At 41.2% G+C, this 19,567-nt stretch overlaps 3 protein-coding genes across 3 annotated transcripts; all 3 read left to right on the plus strand.

The window, feature by feature from the left end:
- The first annotated feature begins 135 nt into the window (after positions 1-135).
- Positions 136-10,011, plus strand: LOC124307265 (platelet-derived growth factor receptor alpha-like). Its single transcript, XM_046768783.1, has 19 exons — positions 136-193; positions 1,523-1,666; positions 1,754-1,933; positions 2,284-2,408; positions 2,896-3,055; positions 3,445-3,599; positions 3,917-4,070; positions 4,266-4,386; positions 4,683-4,858; positions 4,935-5,104; positions 5,232-5,376; positions 5,622-5,746; positions 5,809-5,959; positions 6,100-6,327; positions 6,441-6,609; positions 6,818-7,112; positions 7,324-7,655; positions 7,742-7,847; positions 7,984-10,011. Exons 1-19 carry the CDS (start codon positions 136-138, stop codon positions 8,623-8,625), a joined length of 3,636 nt encoding a protein of 1,211 aa, XP_046624739.1. The 3' UTR covers positions 8,626-10,011.
- A 351-nt stretch (positions 10,012-10,362) lies between these two features.
- LOC124307266 (platelet-derived growth factor receptor alpha-like) lies at positions 10,363-16,619 on the plus strand. Its single transcript, XM_046768784.1, has 12 exons — positions 10,363-10,556; positions 11,677-11,810; positions 11,918-12,107; positions 12,601-12,734; positions 13,051-13,204; positions 13,570-13,727; positions 14,045-14,195; positions 14,901-15,021; positions 15,501-15,676; positions 15,753-15,922; positions 16,050-16,194; positions 16,440-16,619. Exons 1-12 carry the CDS (start codon positions 10,496-10,498, stop codon positions 16,601-16,603), a joined length of 1,758 nt encoding a protein of 585 aa, XP_046624740.1. The 5' UTR covers positions 10,363-10,495; the 3' UTR covers positions 16,604-16,619.
- Positions 16,609-19,519, plus strand: LOC124307267 (vascular endothelial growth factor receptor 2-like; the record flags this gene model as incomplete). Its single annotated transcript, XM_046768785.1, has 7 exons — positions 16,609-16,777; positions 16,918-17,145; positions 17,259-17,427; positions 17,784-18,060; positions 18,271-18,602; positions 18,687-18,792; positions 18,958-19,519. Coding segments are annotated over 7 exons (1,776 nt in total), but the record flags the coding sequence as incomplete, so codon positions are not given.
- Between the last annotated feature and the right edge of the window lie 48 nt (positions 19,520-19,567).

Genomic DNA, 19,567 nt, shown 5'->3' on the forward strand with positions numbered 1-19,567 from the left:
GCACCGTCAATCGGTTTCTGATGTCGTCAAACAGTCATTGCTGTCGGTCGTTCAGCTTTTCCCAATTTAAAGTGAATTCTTTTCACCTGGAGAAGTTTTAAAATTTGAAAAGAGGTAAACACTTGGCCGAACGAAATGAAGTGCATTACGTCTGCCTGCGTCGCCGTCTTCGTTATATCTGGACTGCATGAAGGTAAGTTAAAAAATTCCAATCAAATATAGCGAGTACGCTTATCTTTTTAGCGCAGTGTGGGATTGACAAGGTAACTGCACAATTTCTTCACATGGCTATTGCCCCGAAAATGTGGCTTTTTCTTTACTAGTTTCAGCACGTTTGGATGTGTTTAAATCTCACAGTATTATCATACAGAATAATAGGCAGTCACGATGCATTGTTTTATTTGGATGAAAGGGAAAAGTCTACGTTTCTTTCTCAAAATTCTTTTACCACATACACGTAAGAATTTTGAGCTTATTTTAAGAGGTCGGAAATACTGAATAAAACTGTGATAAACATTCGTTAGATTTGTGCATGACAATTTTTCGGAAATCAAGCTTTTATCGTCGAGGGTAGAATTCTAAATTTTATTGTTCCCAAGAACTCACTGCGCTCTATGGATGTATTCGAAAATCAGTGCAGGTTTATCACAAGGCTAAAAATTTTTTATGGATAGTGTGGAAACGTCCAAAGTTAATTTTGCAATTAGCTTTGACGCGAACTTCATCCGGAATAAGTTACCGTGCGGTCGAAGACGACAACGCTTTCCTTTTAAAGTTTCCACAAGCGATAAGAGCTAGTCCTAAAATATTTTGCAGGAAAAAGAATGACTCAGTTCATCAAATATTGTCAAGTATATTCTCAATGCGCAAAACGCTTGAAGGCATTATAGAATATTTTGAAAACAAACATTTTCTATTAACATTAAATGGTCGGTTTTTCACGTGAAACCTGTATTAGGTATTGTGAAAGTTGTTTTTATTACGTAGAAAAGACGCACGCGCCATGTATGAAATCTCTTACTGTTCTCTTAAATGCCTTGCAATTTAATTTTCCTTTACCAGACAAGTGCCTTCACCCAAAACATCCGCTGGATGTGGTGACTGACTATTTTCGTATGAAAATAACGTCACACTCTTTCCGAACGATAAATGTTAAGGGAGTACCTTGGTCGATTTCGCCATTGTCGCATATATCTCCAAATATCGAAGTCCACTTATCTCAAACTCAATTCGGACCAAAAACACTCCAATCAATTTTTCTTCGAGGTAGAAATAAAGAAATGACATGAATTCTATGAATTTAACATTGCGAACTTCAACGAGATACTTCAACGCTTGTACAATTTTGACCAATATAATTCTAGCAATAAAAGCTGAAATGTTATTTCATATCGTTGGAGTTAAAGGCTACAGGAGAATTCGTAGCTGCGAATACAGTTTTTCCGCCCCTCACTTCGGTGTACATCCATCGTAGCCAGGAAATCAACAGACTCATTATTCATACAAATGCATGTTCGTACAGGGTTTGCGGCATTGAAACCAGTGTTGTATCCTGAAACGGCTGACAGCAAGCTTGTTATCAAGGAAGGAGATGAGTTGAAAATATCATGTCTGGGTGAAGGGCCAATTCAATTTCAAGTCATGAAAGTTCAAAATAAAAATGCAAGTATCGTTTTCCAACCTACGCTCAGTTTCATGTTTATGCAATTCAAGTAAACGGCTCTCATAATTTTGTTGGATGATTGTTACTTTCAGTCTCCGAAAGCAGATTGCGATACTACTAACAAAAATTGTACGCTGTATATTCGTAACGCAAGCGGAACCGACACTGGATGGTACGCTTGCGCCGAGAAAGGAATCGAGTTTCAGAACGATGAGCAAACTATCGAACATCCCACCGAAAATATCAGCTGGATCTACGTTTACGTAAAGTGTAAGAAAAACTTGCAACCAGATGTATTGCAAAAAAACAATCACGGCAAACATCGTTTCTGCTGATTCGTAGCAACGGTATTTTAAACAAGGTTTCCGAATTGTAATCAATTGATCGTAAGAATAGTGGGAGTCGAAATATTGCAAGGAAAGATAACGGCTAATTGTAATTAACCGAGCCCGAGAAGTATGGTCCGCAGATCTTCTAAAAATCTTCATTTTTCCGATATACTTCTTGTTTCACTTTTACCGCGTGGTGGACTTTCACCACCGCATGACCGAAATTCTTCGGTATATTCTATATTATATGCAATAGATTCACGGTGACAGTGATATTCATCTTCCTTTCAGCGTCAAAACCATTTGCTTCTAATGTTTCAAATGCGGACATAATAAGACCGCCTGAGAGTTCGGCGGTTATACCGTGTCGGCCAACGTCGCCGGACGTCACGCCAACGTTCCTGGACAAGTATTTGGTAGGTACACATTTCAGACAGATTCGAAACACGGGCTTATCTTTCAAACTGGATGAATATAGAGTCCAGTTAACTGATGATCTTGCGAATTTCAAGTTCAGGCCAACGCGGTACCAGCAAAAGTCAAGACAGTGGGCGATGATACGTTATCAGTATAAGAAAGAACGTTAACAACCTTGATCTGGCACCTCGGAATCGTTGAAGACTGCAACCGAAAATTGCTGGCTGTAACGAAGCAATTTAATATTTTGACATGAATTTTTCTTTTGGCTATTCACTCGAGTGTCTTTTATAAGATAAAAAAGGCCGTAACAATAATTTTCAATCTTAAGGTAGTGAAAAATTGAGTCGCAATTTCGTATTTTGAAGTTACGAAAATCACGATTAAGAATCCTTACGGCACAAACAATCCCAAGGTGCCGGTTAAAGGTTAATGATAACCCAAAAATTACGCTGGAAGTAATAGACGAATATTTTTTATTTACAGAAAAATGCGACAGGAGGCGGTTTTCGATTCGACTCGAAAATTGGATTCATTAAAGATAAAGTGGGTTTGGAGGATGATGGAAATTACATATGTGAACTGCCACAACACGAGAAAAATAATGATAAAAAAGTGGAGATATCATACACTCTGGTAGTTAGAGGTGATTTCTGGTGATATTTTTCTACGCTAACCCAGGATAATTCGAACGATGTAATTTTTGTAATTGTAAAATTCAACGAGAGTGACTCGATATTACGTATATGAACTATTCACTCAGGTGACAGCTTTTTGGGGATTTTCAGATTCGCTTTTCTATTTAATCAGATCTAATTAATTTTTTATTCATATTTTTCGTACGGAAAATCATCCGTGCCAGTATATCGCGTGAGATGAGTACATGCTACAGTTATATGCTATCTTGTTGCAGTTTTAACTGCCCCGAAATTTTTTTCCCACTATTTCTTAACTTTGCGCGAATAAGCAATGCTATGATCTATAGCGATAGCGCGTAGTTTCACACTTTTTTGGTGACGTCACTTTTCGTTACAGAAAATGAAATGAAACCTCCATTCATCGACGAGGATAAACTCCGACACTTGGTACGTGGGCGGAATCAAACTCTAAGGTGTTACATCACTGATGAAACTCATGACCCGTACGAGGATACGTATTACCTGACGTGGAAAGCCCCGGGTGCGATACCAGTAAGTTCCATTGCCAACGGCACTGAGCAATAGATAACTAATAGCTTATTAAAAAAAAGTTACATCTCGCTACGAGCGTTTACGTGAGAAATAACGAGTAATCGAAGCTTGGCAGAACCAAGAACCAGATTGATCAGCGATTGGTACGACTTTAAAAACGGCAACACCCTTTCAAACTTTGTCGAACGGAAATACACGATGAGCTTGCACGCGCGTATCGGAAACTTATGCTTCGCTGCTCTTACAACGTAACGTCGATCGTCCAACGTCAAATATCACGACTCAATCCCCAGGTCGACTAAAAAGCTTAATTCCAGGCGGAGAGATTGCGGCGCGAGAATACTACTGGAAAGGAAGCTGTGTTGACGATAGTAGATGTGCGGGAAACTGATAGCGGGGAATATACTTGCACTGTGACCGGAGGAGCTTTTGGCCATATCGCCCTGAAATCAGTGCGCATTCAATTTTATGGTAAGATGATAATCGCTGAACTCTCTCCACTTGAACTAGTACTTTTTAATCTTAAGTGTTCGTGTTTTTTCTTGAGAAATTATTTTCTAGCTGCGCTTTTCTGTTATCTGGTACACAAATTGATGATCGTAGCATATAATGCATAATATTACATTGAAAAGTTATCGATGTATAGCATACTGTGATTTATTCTAGACCCTAATGAAGAGTACATCAATGTGACTGACATTTCGCCCTTGACCCAAACTATAAATGCAACAGAAACAGCGCTTTGGGAAGTTGACATTGACACGTATCCTGAAGGAAATATTACATGGTAAGCTTTATTTGCAACGCTTAATTTTTCCAATCGGATCAAAGTGGAGGGAAGTACAGTTTTAAAACAATTTCCATGTCTATCGGGCATCAGCAAATATTCGAGACCTGCTCAGAAAATCAGTTCAATGCGTAATTCCACACTGAAGTTCAAATTTCTTTTCCCATGAACCAATTTGTAGATTTTTTTAGTATTCAAAGTCTGGAAACTTCCTAAGTTGGAGCAGCATCAGAAAATCTGACAGTCAATTTTTCAATTTCACTTGATTCCAACTTCACATTTGTTTTGGAACACAGGCTCGATACGGAAAAAACAGAAATTTCCAATTCAACCCGGTACTCGCACGATGTATCCGGAACAAAACACACGTTCCAAATACGTAATGTGGGAATTGCTGATTTTGGCAGTTATACAATTCGCATCAACTATGGGAACGAATCGAACGAACACGAACTTGAATTGAAGGTTCGAGGTGAGTCGACCGAATTCATATTTATCGTCGATTTTCCTGATTCAACGACGTTGACGCGAACGGATTCATTTCGCAGCGCCACCAACTGCCAAGATCGAGTCGGCTCCGAATCGTTCGTATAAACGAAACGAAACTCAGGAATTCCGTTGCCGGATATCCGGGTACCCGTTGCCAAACGTAACGTGGCGTTACTCGGAATCCGCCGGTCCTCGATCGGACAACAAATCTGTCGAGACAATTTTTCCGGTAAGTACCACTTGATAGAACCGTCTGATTCCAGTACTCGACCGATGATCCTCTCGTTCCAGCAGCGATGTAAGTTAAAATTCACAGAAGCCGCTGTCGATAATAACCCGAAACTTTCTCCCTTCAGCCAACAGGAAAAGGATCGTTACAAAATCCCCCAACTGGCTTCCTCTCATTTTTGAAAACATCGATCAACGCAACAGGTGTTCTGACATGCAGAAGCTGCAATGAAATCGATTGTGCCGAATCAACCATGACAATCCTCGTTGCTGGTAAGCAGATTTCGTTGAGCGTTTCCTTCGAAAGTTTTCGACAACTTTTCTTGCGTGCGAACTTGAAGCACTTCCGCCGCAGACGCGGTCGGAAATATTAATGCCAAGCGGAAAATCGTGATGAAATCGCGAAAGCATGGAGGACGATTAAAATCGAAGGTGGGATCGTCCCAAGTCACAGAAAATGCGCATCGCTTCGGCTACGTTGATTTTCGGCGTCAAATTGACGAAGGTTGAAATTTCAGGAGGGCAACCAGCGGCAGAACCAAGTGCCCACAAAGATGTCATCTGGATCAGCTCGATCTGTGGCCTCATTATCATCATCATCGTAGTCATTATTTGTATGGGAGCCAAAGTGAACCGTGAAAGAGTAAGTAAGGATTCGAGATTTCGGTGTATCCACGTGTGATTTAAATTACCAACGTATTTCAGCGCCTGAAAAAGGAATTGTTCGACTCAGTATTGACGCATTTCGAAGAGGGAGCACTGGAGTGTTTGAATCCCGACCTGACCGTGGATGAACAAGCGGAGTTGTTACCCTACGACAAGAAATGGGAATTTCCGCGAGAAGATCTAAAACTTGGTACGCAGTGTCGATCGATCGAACGAGGAAGCTGCGAAACCCCGAATGAAATTACGTGCTTTGGTTAAACGGGGCTTGCAGCATCCTCGTAGGTAAGGCATGGCATTCGTGTGGCTTAGATGCGAACTTTCGTCCGACAGGCAAACAACTGGGAAGCGGAGCGTTCGGCGTCGTGATGAAGGCTGAGGCGCGAGGGATTCGCGTCGCGGGTGAAACGACGATTGTTGCCGTGAAAATGGTCCGACGATCGACGGATCCGAGTTACATGAAAGCTCTCTCGGGCGAGCTCAAGATCATGATCCACCTCGGCCGACATTTGAACGTCGTCAATCTTCTCGGTGCCTGCACCAAAACTATCCTCACCAAGCGTAAGCTTCACAAATATTGCTTTCAACTTTGACGAGCAAGGCTCACGTCGCATTCGCAACCAAAATCTACGAAAAATTCGCATCCTTTCTTATCGTGCACCGAATTTCCAAAGGTGAATTGTACGTCATCGTGGAATACTGCCGCTTCGGTAATTTACACCAATATCTGCAACGTCATCGAGCAACCTTCATCGACCAAATCGATCCCTTGACAAAAAAAATCAATCCGAATATCGGTATGGAGTTGTTGGCCAGAAGCCTAAGCATCACAAGCCAGGATAGGTAGGTTACGCATGTATAGTTCTGCAATTAACATGCTTCCACAAAGTGAAGTTATTGTTGATTGTAAAACATCAGAGCACATCTCAAAATTCATAAGAATTTCACCCATTTTTAGTAGCATCTCGCTTGCTGCGAGGTGAGTTTCAATTTTTTTTCTCATACATGTGACGTGTGGCTCAATGCCGTATAATTTTCGTTGATTCCACAGGGTAGATTATGCTTCGTTATCCTTTTCCTGCAGCAGCAGCACAAGGACGTCTCATGACAATGGTGATTTTGAACTAAGAATAAGACGTCATTCTCATGACGGAGATTCCAGTGAAGTAAACATGTCTCCTGACGGTGCAGATTCGGGTTACAATTCATCGTCAGTTCAGCCTGGATGGCGGTCTAATTACCGAGGCGACTACATAGATCATAATTTAAATCCCGTTTGTACACGAGACTTGCTCTGCTGGGCTTGGCAGGTATCGCGGGGCATGGAATATCTCAGCAGTAGAAACGTAAGTCGACTTTGTGAAACAAAAGTAACTTGATCGTGCAGGAGCCGTCTTCGTCTTCGCTTCGTTTGATTTTTCCGAGTGTAAAAATAATTGCTAACCGTGATAACTAATCAAGAGATATATGTCATTTTTCTCACCAGGTGTTGCTTCCAATTTTTCTGAAATGTATTATCTGTCTGATTTCTCATATCTTACGCGTTGTACGTCACAGGTTCTACATGGCGATTTAGCAGCAAGGAACATACTCCTTGCAGACGATAACGTCGTAAAAATTTGTGATTTCGGATTGGCTAGAAACTTGTACAACGACAAAAATTATACGAAAAAAGGAGATTGCCCCTTGCCGGTGAAGTGGATGGCCATCGAGTCGATCAGAGACCGAATCTTTTCAACCCAGTCGGATGTTTGGTCCTTCGGGATAGTCTTGTGGGAGTTTTTCACACTGGCATATACTCCGTATCCGGGTTTGGAATTCAAAGATCAATATGATAAATTAATCGAGGGATATCGCATGGAGAAGCCAGAATACGCAACCGAAGAAATGTGAGTGTATTTTATCCAGGCTATTTGTTAATGATTTATGTAAAACGTCTTCAATCGTGTGAATAATCTCTCTCATATATTTTCAGATACGATTTAATGTTGAAGTGTTGGAACGCAAAGCCGACTTTGCGTCCCACGTTTTCTGATCTGGTTGAAAAGTTTGGAAGTTTGTTGAATGACGATGTTAAAACGGTGAGTTTTTGTGTTCATTTAATAATTACTTCAACATTCATTCGCCGAACGAATAATTCATAAACGTTCGACCCCGGAATGAATGGTGCATAAAAATGTCGTGAAAGTTTCGTAGTCATATGTCGATATGTTTCAGCATTATTTCCGACTGAATACCGTGGACGCTGATTTCAATATTGAAACTTCCCGAGACGGCGGAATTGATTATCTGACCATGATGTCTGCTCCAAATGGCATCGATCACATTCCACATGTTTCAACTTCGGATGGCTCACCAGCTACGGAATATCTTTACATGAGCCCAGGCAAGACATTCCGTGATACTTTCATTTCCAGCCCATGTCCGGAACTCGATTCGTCCCACTTCGAGTTTCCTCCACCGAACACAAATGCTCCGGACAATTCCGATTTACAAATACGTATCGAACCAACGCCAGCGCTTGCTCTTGACGTTCCACTCAAGCATTCGATTGCTAAGGACGATCAGGGTGCAGAAAAGAGTCAACTTGAAGAGGATCATAGATATTGCAATGCCACGAATGTTTCACAAAATCGATCCGTTCTCCTAAACAATAGTTCGGACAAACTTGCGAACAAAGCAAATTGTCAAATGAATATTATGAAAAATTTATCACCACGGTTAATCGGGAAAGGTGATAACGACTATATCGATATGCCACAATCGAAGGTTGATCCTGCGAAAGACACATCGGATAGCCGTAATAATTCAAATTACGTTATTATACGCAAGAATCGTCAAAACAGCATACCGGTATGACAAATTTGATTAGATTTTTTCATACTTCACTCTTGAGTTGCAATCGTTTTGTTTCTCTACTGTCATCGTGTCTCGGACTGATTTAAAAATTATAAATTTTGAATAGCAATTATAACCGTGAATTCTCATGCCAACTGAGGATTAGTTTGAGAGAAAACTCAATTAACTACGTATCGACGAGTACACAAATTATCTACGCGTCACAGATCGGATTTTGACCTTTCTACGTATCTTATCGTTGAATATTACGAGTTCAATCATCAGTTGCACATCCGAAATGTACTCGATCGATCCTTCTGTCTCTCGAAGCTACTTCAGTTTCCTCTGGCAGACATCGTTGTCAGAATTTAGATTAATTTCTTGAATGTCATCTTATTTCGCCACATTAATCATATCATTCATTAGCAGCACGAAATTGTCACAGAATTATCCAGATATCCATATTTGTTCACAACAGTTTAGTACAGATTGTTTTTCGTAGTCCAGACAAGGGTTTTAATTTATTCTAAGATCGACGTTGCCTGTATCACTTTCATCACGCTCACAAGGTTTAATTATTTATTTAAATAGCTCACAGTACGTCGTTAGTGGGTCTCTGCGTAGTTAATAAGGAAATATCGGAACGCGAGAGTATAATTTATCTTTTTATATTTTCCTGTACACAAACCATCCAACGACACAATATCTCCTATAACCCGTTCATGTAATCCCTTTCGTTTATCCCGTCTATGTATCGAATAATTTGATATTTAATTCTTCCGATATAAGTTGTATATTTACAATTATAATTTAATAATTTAATTTAATTTAGAGGTAAAATATCGTTGATTAATAGAACGGTGGGGGAAAAATCACGATATCGAATATTTACAAACGCAAAACATGCTTCACAGAATATTGAAATGTAGAAAGTTGCAATACAGAATAGGCAAATTGTAGAAGAGTCAAAAGCCTAATATAAAATCACTGGAAGTGTGAGCACGCAAGATGAAGCCACCGAGCTTCAGGGCAACCTGCTAAGGTTGAAACTTGTGGGTAAAATTTTATTCTCGATTGCTTTTCTTATTGTTCAGCATCGAATCGATGGATCGATTCTACGATTATTGCTCAATGTAATTGACCGGCAACATTAAACACGATATTATACTTTGTCACATTACATATATGCTTCAATTTTACTGTATGAAGCAGTAGAAAAGTAAAAGTCAGACATAAACGAGTCCATCAATTTTATCAACAAGATTGTATCAACTTCACTCGAACATAAAGTTTCTTTGGCTGAGCGCAAGACTTCATTAATCGGAAACTGCGGTTTGGAAAATGAGTAATCGCCGCTGATTACCGATGAAATAAATTAAATAAGAAAATTCTTTGCGGAGTTATTACGCCTTCGATCACACTTTCTTCTAGCTAGTCAGATACTGGCAATGAGAAGTGACTTCTACCACGCAACAAAAATAAATATCATCCAGGGCATAGCGATTCGGTGAGTATATCTTAAATTTTATCGTCGATTTTAGCGGCAATGGTTATGCTCCAACGATAATATTAGAGTGCACATTCTCCTAGTCATTCTGCGGTCGAAGTTCATGATTACAAACCTTTTAGGCCATCTAATAAGGAAAAGAAGCTGTAATTGATATTGAAGGCACTGGTGGCGGGGATATCGATGATTTGTTGTACCGAGTATTGCTATACAGTATAAACAGTCTCGGTTGAAATACGATAGTCGTCGCTTCAGACCGAAGAGCTCAGCTTAAGTTGAAGTCGGTTTTCCAAATTTAAATTCGTTTGAACAATCCAAAATTTTGTATCAACGTAAAATTAATTCCTATGTTACGAGAGAGTGAGAAATATTCAGCGTCACGAAATGGATCGCACCGAGCTTACTTGCGTTATTATTTTGGTCATCGTTGGACTTTTTAATGAAGGTAATTTCAAAAACTACACCGCAAGTTATATTCCATAGTATTTTACTTCGCTACTGCGCGCACGATTGTCCAAGACGCGGTTCACGCGGAAAACGAACAGACTCATTTTCGTCGCGACGTCGAATTGACTGCACGTTTTCACCTTTCGTAATTTCCGAAATCTAAGAGAAACTCATCGGTACATGTATTTGTAGTAAATAGCAACTCAAGTTTATAAAATTCATTATTGGTACGATGCCGTATCGTTTATTTATTCATTTATTACTTTTATCTGCTAACGTGTTGTTCATGGGCACGTTTTGAGACTGGTGATATTAAAACTATACAAACCAAAGAAAAAATAAGCAATATGCATATTTTCTGAACAAACATAACGTTCATAGCAGTTAACGAAAAATTGTTTTTTACTCACGCGTGACGAATACGGAAAATAATTTAAATCCAAACTAGCAAAATGTTTGTTATTTTCTATCGTCATTTCAAGGCGAGATTACTTATTTTGGAATAAGTCGATAATAATTGCGGTCGATGGACACAGTGACAACGTTCTTAACTTTCTACAAGTGAATATCTGCAAGATCGTTGCTCGCATAAATTGGTTATCAATTTCAAGTCTTTTCAACCGTCAGATGATGTTGACTAAATTCTAGATGCGAATGATGCTTGGAAAATTTATGTAGCATGTTCCTAAAAGGTAGTTTTCACACAAGATGTTATGCAAAATATATGTAACGCTACGGTTGACGTAATTGTTGCTCTCGACCATACGCAGAGTCATAAAGCGCGTAACTTCCCGTTTGTACCACATGTTCGTTCCTCGCGGTTAGAATTTGCGGAATTGAAGAGAAACTTAAGCCGAACATCCGCTGTAATGTAATTGCGACTTGCCGGTTTATCTTGAAAGAAACCAAACTGGTTCGTCCGTTTCTGAAAATCGTTATTTACATCGGTTGATGACCGGGCATCCGTTTGTTGTGTATGCTTTTTTCTTTCATTATTATTACGCTGCGAAAAAGATTTCCGTTGTTCAAAGAAATAACGACGATTTTCATTAAAAATTACTTGAATTTCACATTGACCTACATTTTCACGGGTTCATTATTTGCATTTATTCTTACAGGTGTAGCATATTCGAAACCGAAAATCTACCCTGCAGAGCCTTATATCGTCATCCAAGAAGGAACCGACTTGAACATATCATGCAGAGGTTTCCGTCCCATCCATTTTTCAGTCATGAATGTTTCCGGTCGAAATGTACGTAGACAATGTTCTTAGAACGACGCTTGCTGCCTCTTGTATATTCACGGTATGCTCGCGTAGATTTTACTAATGATTAAGTACTCATCGCTACGCCTTCGCAGTGTTCACCGTCAAGGACTAAACCCAGCGAATCGTCCGGCGTGCATACCTCCACGTTCACCGTACCTAACGTAAGTCGAACCGATGCCGGATGGTACGCTTGCGCCGAAGACGGAACCGAGATTCGGAACGACGAGCAAATCGTCGAACATCCTAACGAAACCATCAGCTGGATCTATGTATACGTGAATTGTGAGAAACGGATATTATTTTTGGCGGCTATTTTGACAAATTTCTTTGGGTCTTACCTCGAGTGTCGAGATACGCATATTTCTTGATAGATTACATGATTCAATAGACATGATTCATAGAAAGTAAATTATGCGCTTCGCGGCTCTCGATACGATATCTAGTCATTCGGGGCGCTGAAATAGAGTCCCGATAGAAAATCCATCCGATCTTCAAGCGAAGGTGGAGAAAGGTTCGAAAGCTCGACGGGTTTTTCGCACGGTCGGTGGACTACGGCTGCTAGTTGGAATAAAATTTGTAGATTTTCACGTGTATCTGCTCAGTTCCAACGGCACTTGTAAACATCGGATCATAAAGACATGAAATAAACGAAGAAGAAGAATTTCCATATCACGGAGATCCTTCTTGCTTCACGGACGGTACGCCGACCTCTGAGCTTCGGGTCCTTAGATCCAGGTCAGTCGTACGATAATAACGATACTTGTGTTCCTCACAGCGTCGAAACCATTTGCTGTTGACGATCAGATCGACGGTGTAACGATAATCAAACCAATTTGGAGTTCCGTGGTCATACCGTGTCGGCAAACGTTACCCAATATGCAGATTCCAACGCTTGAGCAGGCGTATGTAGTAAGTACACGTTTCACAGAAATTTCAGTCTGAGTCTCGCGTTACGAAGCGAGTCAAAATAGACTCAATTGATGCTCGCGAATCCTTCAAGTTCAGATTTTTCGCTGGACCAGCCAAAGTAGAGGCGGCGTATACTGAAAAAGTAATACGATGGAGTTTTGCTGACAAAAAAAGATTCGACGGGAAACAAAATTTGCTTTTCCCTGACCGCGTATCGCAGATTGCTTACGGCAAACGCACTTCACCTCAAACTGTATTTTACAACTCACGACTTGCTCTGCAAGAAATAACGGACGAACATTTATCAATCGCACAGGTGGTTGACCCGGCAGTTGCCGGTTTTCGATACGACCCGAGAATTGGATTCATCAAAGATAAAGTGACTAAATCTTCTTCCACCGACTACAGCTGTATATCGCCACCGTTCGAAGGACGCGTTGGTGACGAAATAACATACACAGTGACAATAAGTAAGTATTCGTACGAAAGCTTGTAAGCTTTTCAGCTGTATTATACGAAAGTAAATAAAAAACGTGTGTGTAACAACCGCAAGCGGCAGAAGCAAAGCTTCTGAAATTAATACGAGTGATCTTACGTGACGTCAAGTACCAAAAAAAAATTCACGTTTCTAGATTTTCTTTTCTGCGATACTCCGAACACCCAATATACAGAATACATAATTTTTGTTTTATTTTGTTAAATTATCGAATGTGTGTTGAATATGTTTCAATTTTGTAGTGAAATTTTTTTTCCACTACTTCTTCACTTGTTGCTGTGGCCGGTGGCAATAACACGTAGTAACACAGTTTGCAGCTAGCATTATTTTTCTTTATAGCTGACATTATAATGAAACCTCCATTAATCGACGAGGATAAACTCCGACATTTGGTACGTGGGCGGAATCAAACTCTAAGGTGTTACATCACTGATGAAACTCATGACCCGGACGAGGATACGTATTACCTGACGTGGGAAGCCCCGGGTGCGATACCAGTAAGTTCCATTGCCAACGGCACTGAGCAATAGAAAACTAATAGCTTATTAAAAAAAAGTTACATCTCGCTACGAGCGTTTACGTGAGAAATAACGAGTAATCGAAGCTTGGCAGAACCAAGAACCAGATTGATCAGCGATTGGTACGACTTTAAAAACGGCAACACCCTTTCAAACTTTGTCGAACGGAAATACACGATGAGCTTGCACGCTCGTATCGGAAACTTATGTTTCGCTGCTCTTACAACGTAACGTCGGTCGTCCAACGTCAAATATCACGGCTCAATCCCCAGGTCGACTAAAAAGCTTAATTCCAGGCGGAGAGATTGCGGCGCGAGAATACTATTAGAAAGGAAGCTGTGTTGACGATAGTAGATGTGCGGGAAACTGATAGCGGGGAATATACTTGCACTGTCGCAGGAGATAGCCTTGATTCCGCTTCCAAATCAGTCAACGTTAAATTTTATGGTAAGATAATCACTGAACCTTCTCCAATCGGACCAACAATTCGACATCTGAAAGTTCTGTGCTTTTTTTCTCGATGAATCAGTTCCGAGCTGCAATTTTTTCTTCTTTGGTACATCAATTTACCATGTAATCACGGAATGTAATGTACTGTAACGCTAATTTCTGTTACCCTCGGAGTTCGGTTCGTCCATTTCACCGCCGTCGTCATTCGACAGGTGATCTTTCTTCCCTCTGATTGGTCCTTTGACCCCGACCTTAATTGGGTCATTTCCCTGTGGTGAATATCTTACGTCTTGGTCATAAGTTTTCGAAGATTAGCGGGAGATGCTGCGTAGTGCGCTGCTCGTGATTTCATCGTTGACACCAACTCGTACGATTATTCAGCTGCTCCAGTTTAGTCTTATCGGACCGTCCGCAGACGAAGTCATCGGTAGCCGCTGATCCCTCGGTGGTCGGGGTCGTCGTCGTCCGTGTATCTTGTTGGCTTGCGCCGGAGGACGGAATACAGAATTTACAAACGAAGAATTAGTTATTGCCTATTTTGTATCGAGTTCGGTTGGAGTACCCCGCCAGGGACGCGTTTTTCAGAGATTTTGTTCAGTCGTGTGCCCTTGTGACGGGCGGATCTAAATCGCTACGTTACAGTACATACCTAATACTACGTTGATTAGTTATTGATGTTTACCATAATGTGATTTGTTCTAGACCCTAATGAAGAGTACATCAATGTGACTGACATTTTGTCCTCGACCCAAACCGTAAATGCAACAGAAACAGCGCTTTGGGAAGTTGACATTGACACGTATCCTGAAGGAAATATTACATGGTAAGCTTTATTCGCCATTCTTAATTCTCCCGATCGGATCAAAGTATAAAAAAACGAGTGTCGCCGTCTTGGGACGCCAGGAAAAAATTTCTTGAGCAGTTTTATGTTTTTATATTAAAATCATTTCAAGTGAAATGCATTTATAGATGCCAATGGTCGAATAAAGTCGGGAAGAAATGAGGGGGAGGGAGGGGGGCGTCGGGTTACGCTTTTGCCGAGGCATACCTTAAGAAGTCCCTTCAAAAAGTCCAGTCTAGAAAAATTTCTGTGTTTAACAGGCATCAGCAAACCAGTTCAAAGCGTAATACAGCACTTGAATTCCATACCGAGGCTCAAATTTCTTTTCCCATAAACCATTTTGTAGATTTTTTTAGTATTCAAAGTCTGAAAACTTCTTAAGTTGGAGCAGCATCAGAAAATCTGACAGTCAATTTTTCAATTTCACTTGATTCCAACTTCACATTTGGTTTGGAACACAGGCTCGATACGGAAAAAACAGAAATTTCCAATTCAACCCGGTACTCGCACGATGTATCCGGAACAAAACACACGTTCCAAATACGTAATGTGGGAATTGCTGATTTTGGCAGTTATACAATTCGCATCAACTATGGGAACGAATCGAACGAACACGAACTTGAATTGAAGGTTCGAGGTGAGTCGACCGAATTCATATTTATCGTCGATTTTCCTGATTAAATGACGTTGACGCGAACGGATTCATTTCGCAGCGCCACCAACTGCCAAGATCGAGTCGGCTCCGAATCCTTCGTATAAACGAAACGAAACTCGGGAATTCCGTTGCCGGATATCCGGGTACCCGTTGCCAAACGTAACGTGGCGTTACTCGGAATTCGCCGGTCCTCGATCGGACAATAAATCTGTCGAGACAATTTTTCCGGTAAGTACCACTTGATAGAACCGTCTGATTCCAGTACTCGACCGATGATCCTCTCGTTCCAGCAGCGATGTAAGTTAAAATTCACAGAAGCCGCTGTCGATAATAACCCGAGACTTTCTCCCTTCAGCCAACAGGAAAAGGGTCGTTACAAAATCCCCCAACTGGCTTCCTCTCATTTTTGAAAACATCGATCAACGCAACAGGTGGTCTGACATGCAGAAGCTGCAATGAAATCGATTGTGCCGAATCAACCATGACAATCCTCGTTGCTGGTAAGTAGATTTCGTTGAGCGTTTCCTTCGAAAGTTTTCGACAACTTTTCTTGCGTGCGAACTTGAAGCATTTCCGCCGCAGACGCGGTCGGAAATATTAATGCCAAGCGGAAAATCGTGATGAAATCGCGAAAGCATGGAGGACGATTAAAATCGAAGGTGGGATCGTCCCAAGTCACAGAAAATGCGCATCGCTTCGGCTACGTTGATTTTCGGCGTCAAATTGACGAAGGTTGAAATTTCAGGAGGGCAACCAGCGGCAGAACCAAGTGCCCACAAAGATGTCATCTGGATCAGCTCGATCTGTGGCCTCATTATCATCATCATCGTAGTCATTATTTGTATGGGAGCAAAAGTGAACCGTGAAAAAGTAAGTAAGGATTCGAGATTTCCGTGTATCAACGTGTGATGTAAATTACCAACGTATTTCAGCGCCTGAAAAAGGAATTGTTCGACTCAGTATTGACGCATTTCGAAGAGGGAGCACTGGAGTGTTTGAATCCCGACCTGACCGTGGATGAACAAGCGGAGTTGTTACCCTACGACAAGAAATGGGAATTTCCGCGAGAAGATCTAAAACTTGGTACGCAGTGTCGATCGATCGAACGAGGAAGCTGCGAAACCCCGAATGAAATTACGTGCTTTGGTTAAACGGGGCTTGCAGCATCCTCGTAGGTAAGGCATGGCATTCGTGTGGCTTAGATGCGAACTTTCGTCCGACAGGCAAACAACTGGGAAGCGGAGCGTTCGGCGTCGTGATGAAGGCTGAGGCGCGAGGGATTCGCGTCGCGGGTGAAACGACGATTGTTGCCGTGAAAATGGTCCGACGATCGACGGATCCGAGTTACATGAAAGCTCTCTCGGGCGAGCTCAAGATCATGATCCACCTCGGCCGACATTTGAACGTCGTCAATCTTCTCGGTGCCTGCACCAAAACTATCCGCACCAAGCGTAAGCTTCACAAATATTGCTTTCAACTTTGACGAGCAAAGCTCACGTCGCAGTCGTAACCAAAATCTGCGAAAAATTCGCATCCTTTCTTATCGTGCACCGAATTTCCAAAGGTGAATTGTACGTCATCGTGGAATACTGCCGCTTCGGGAATTTACACCAATATCTGCAACGTCATCGAGCAACTTTCATCGACCAAATCGATCCCTTGACAAAAAAAATCGATCCGAATATCGGTATGGAGTTGTTGGCCAGTAGCAAAATCATCGCCAGCCAGAATAGGTACGCTTTGTTACAATGCATTTACAACTCTATGCACGCCTACGCCTGAGTCACTGATCTGCTATCATACACCATGAGAAATCGGAGCAGTTGCTTCCTTATAACTTTGTGAATTTTCGTCAATCACTTTGCCATCGAATAATTGAAATGACAATCTTCTCCCTTCGGATTTCATGATTGGCAAAATACGAATTTTGTTTTTCTCATTTATTCGCTGTCAGCGGTAGATTCGTCAAGTCATAAAAGCATTCACTTACAATTTTTTCTAATGCACGATGCATCGTGTCTTATTCGTGATTAAACCGACATCCTTTACGGTGACTTTAATACGTTGTCATTTCTATTTGGTGGCACAGGTTTCACGACACGGAACTGTCACGCAGCATTAGTACACAGTCATCTAATGGCCATAGTGGCACTCAGATGGTTGATTACCGCCAAAGCACACAATTCGATGACGTGAACATGTCTCCTGACCCTGCCGTTTTGAGTAACAATTCAGTTCAACCTGGATGGCGGTCTAATTACCGAGGCGACTACGTAGATCATAATTTAAATCCCGTTTGTACACGAGACTTGCTCTGCTGGGCTTGGCAGGTATCGCGGGGCATGGAATATCTCAGCAGTAGAAACGTAAGTCGACTTCGTGAAACAAAAGTAACTTGATCGTGCAGGAGCCGTCTTCGTCTTCGCTTCGTTTGATTTTTCCGAGTGTAAAAATAATTGCTAACCGTGATAACTAATCAAGAGATATGTGTCATTTTTCCACCAGGTGTTGCTTCCAATTTTTCTCAAATGTATTATCTGTCTGATTTCTCATATCTTACGCGTTGTACGTCACAGGTTCTACATGGCGATTTAGCAGCAAGGAACATACTCCTTGCAGACGATAACGTCGTAAAAATTTGTGATTTCGGATTGGCTAGAAACATGTACAACGACAAAAATTATACGAAAAAAGAAGATTGCCCCTTGCCGGTGAAGTGGATGGCCATCGAGTCGATCAGAGACCGAATCTTTTCAACTCAGTCGGATGTTTGGTCCTTTGGTATAGTCTTGTGGGAGTTTTTCACCTTGTCTCGTACTCCGTATCCTGGTATGGAAGCCAAAGAACAATATGATCAAATAATCGATGGCTATCGCATGGAAAAACCGAAATATGCAACGGAAGAAATGTAAGTGCATTCTATCACAGATATTTGTTAATGATCCAAGTGCAGCGTATTCGATCATGCCCTTAATCTCTGGCGTGTTTTCAGATATGATATTATATCAAATTGTTGGAAAGAAACTCCTAATTTGCGTCCCTCGTTTTCTGAGCTAGCTGAAACGATTGGAACTCTGTTGGAAGAAAACATTAGAATCGTAAGTTTTTTGTGTAAATTCGTGTAAGCGTACAAGTTGTGAAGAATAATCAACAATTGGTTTTATACGCATTCAACGAATGAATAAATCATTGTTGTGTGACGCCAAAATAAATCGGATGTAGGAATGCCGTGATAATTTTCTCATCATGGTTTCATGTTTTAGCATTATGCCAATCTGAATTCTCCCTTCGAGAACATGAATATCGAAACTTCGCGAAATGGCGGAAGCGATTATTTGACCGTGATGTCTGCTCCAAATCATAACCATCACATTTCACCTAATCCAGCATTGGAAGGGCCACCACACTCAGCTTACCAGCCCATGACTCCAGTCAACACAAGTGGCCATGATATCACGTACGTCGCTCGTCCAGAACTTCATGAATCCCATTTTAAGTTTCCTTTGCTGAAAGAAGACGCTCCGAACAATTCTGATTCGGAAATTTGTATTGAGCCAACACCTCAAGTCGAAAATGAAACCCCTCTCAAACCGCCGATCACGAATCTCCGTGGAAGATATTCCAATCTCCAGAATGTTTTACAAAATCAGTCTTTCGTAAATGAGGATATTTCCAACGAGATTCTAAATGTTTCGAAAAACATGATAAAAAAGTTGTCACCGCCCTTGCGTGGCAACCGTAATCAGTACATCAATTGAATGTTAATGCTGCCTAGGATAAAGCAAATAGTTGCAGAAATTAAAATTACGTCATTGTGTCCAAAACGAATAACGATGAGCAGTGTCGAGCAGATTGCTTGAATCATTCCCGACT

This window comes from Neodiprion virginianus, chromosome 6 (genome assembly GCF_021901495.1).
Source record: "Neodiprion virginianus isolate iyNeoVirg1 chromosome 6, iyNeoVirg1.1, whole genome shotgun sequence".
Lineage (NCBI taxonomy): Eukaryota > Metazoa > Arthropoda > Insecta > Hymenoptera > Diprionidae > Neodiprion > Neodiprion virginianus.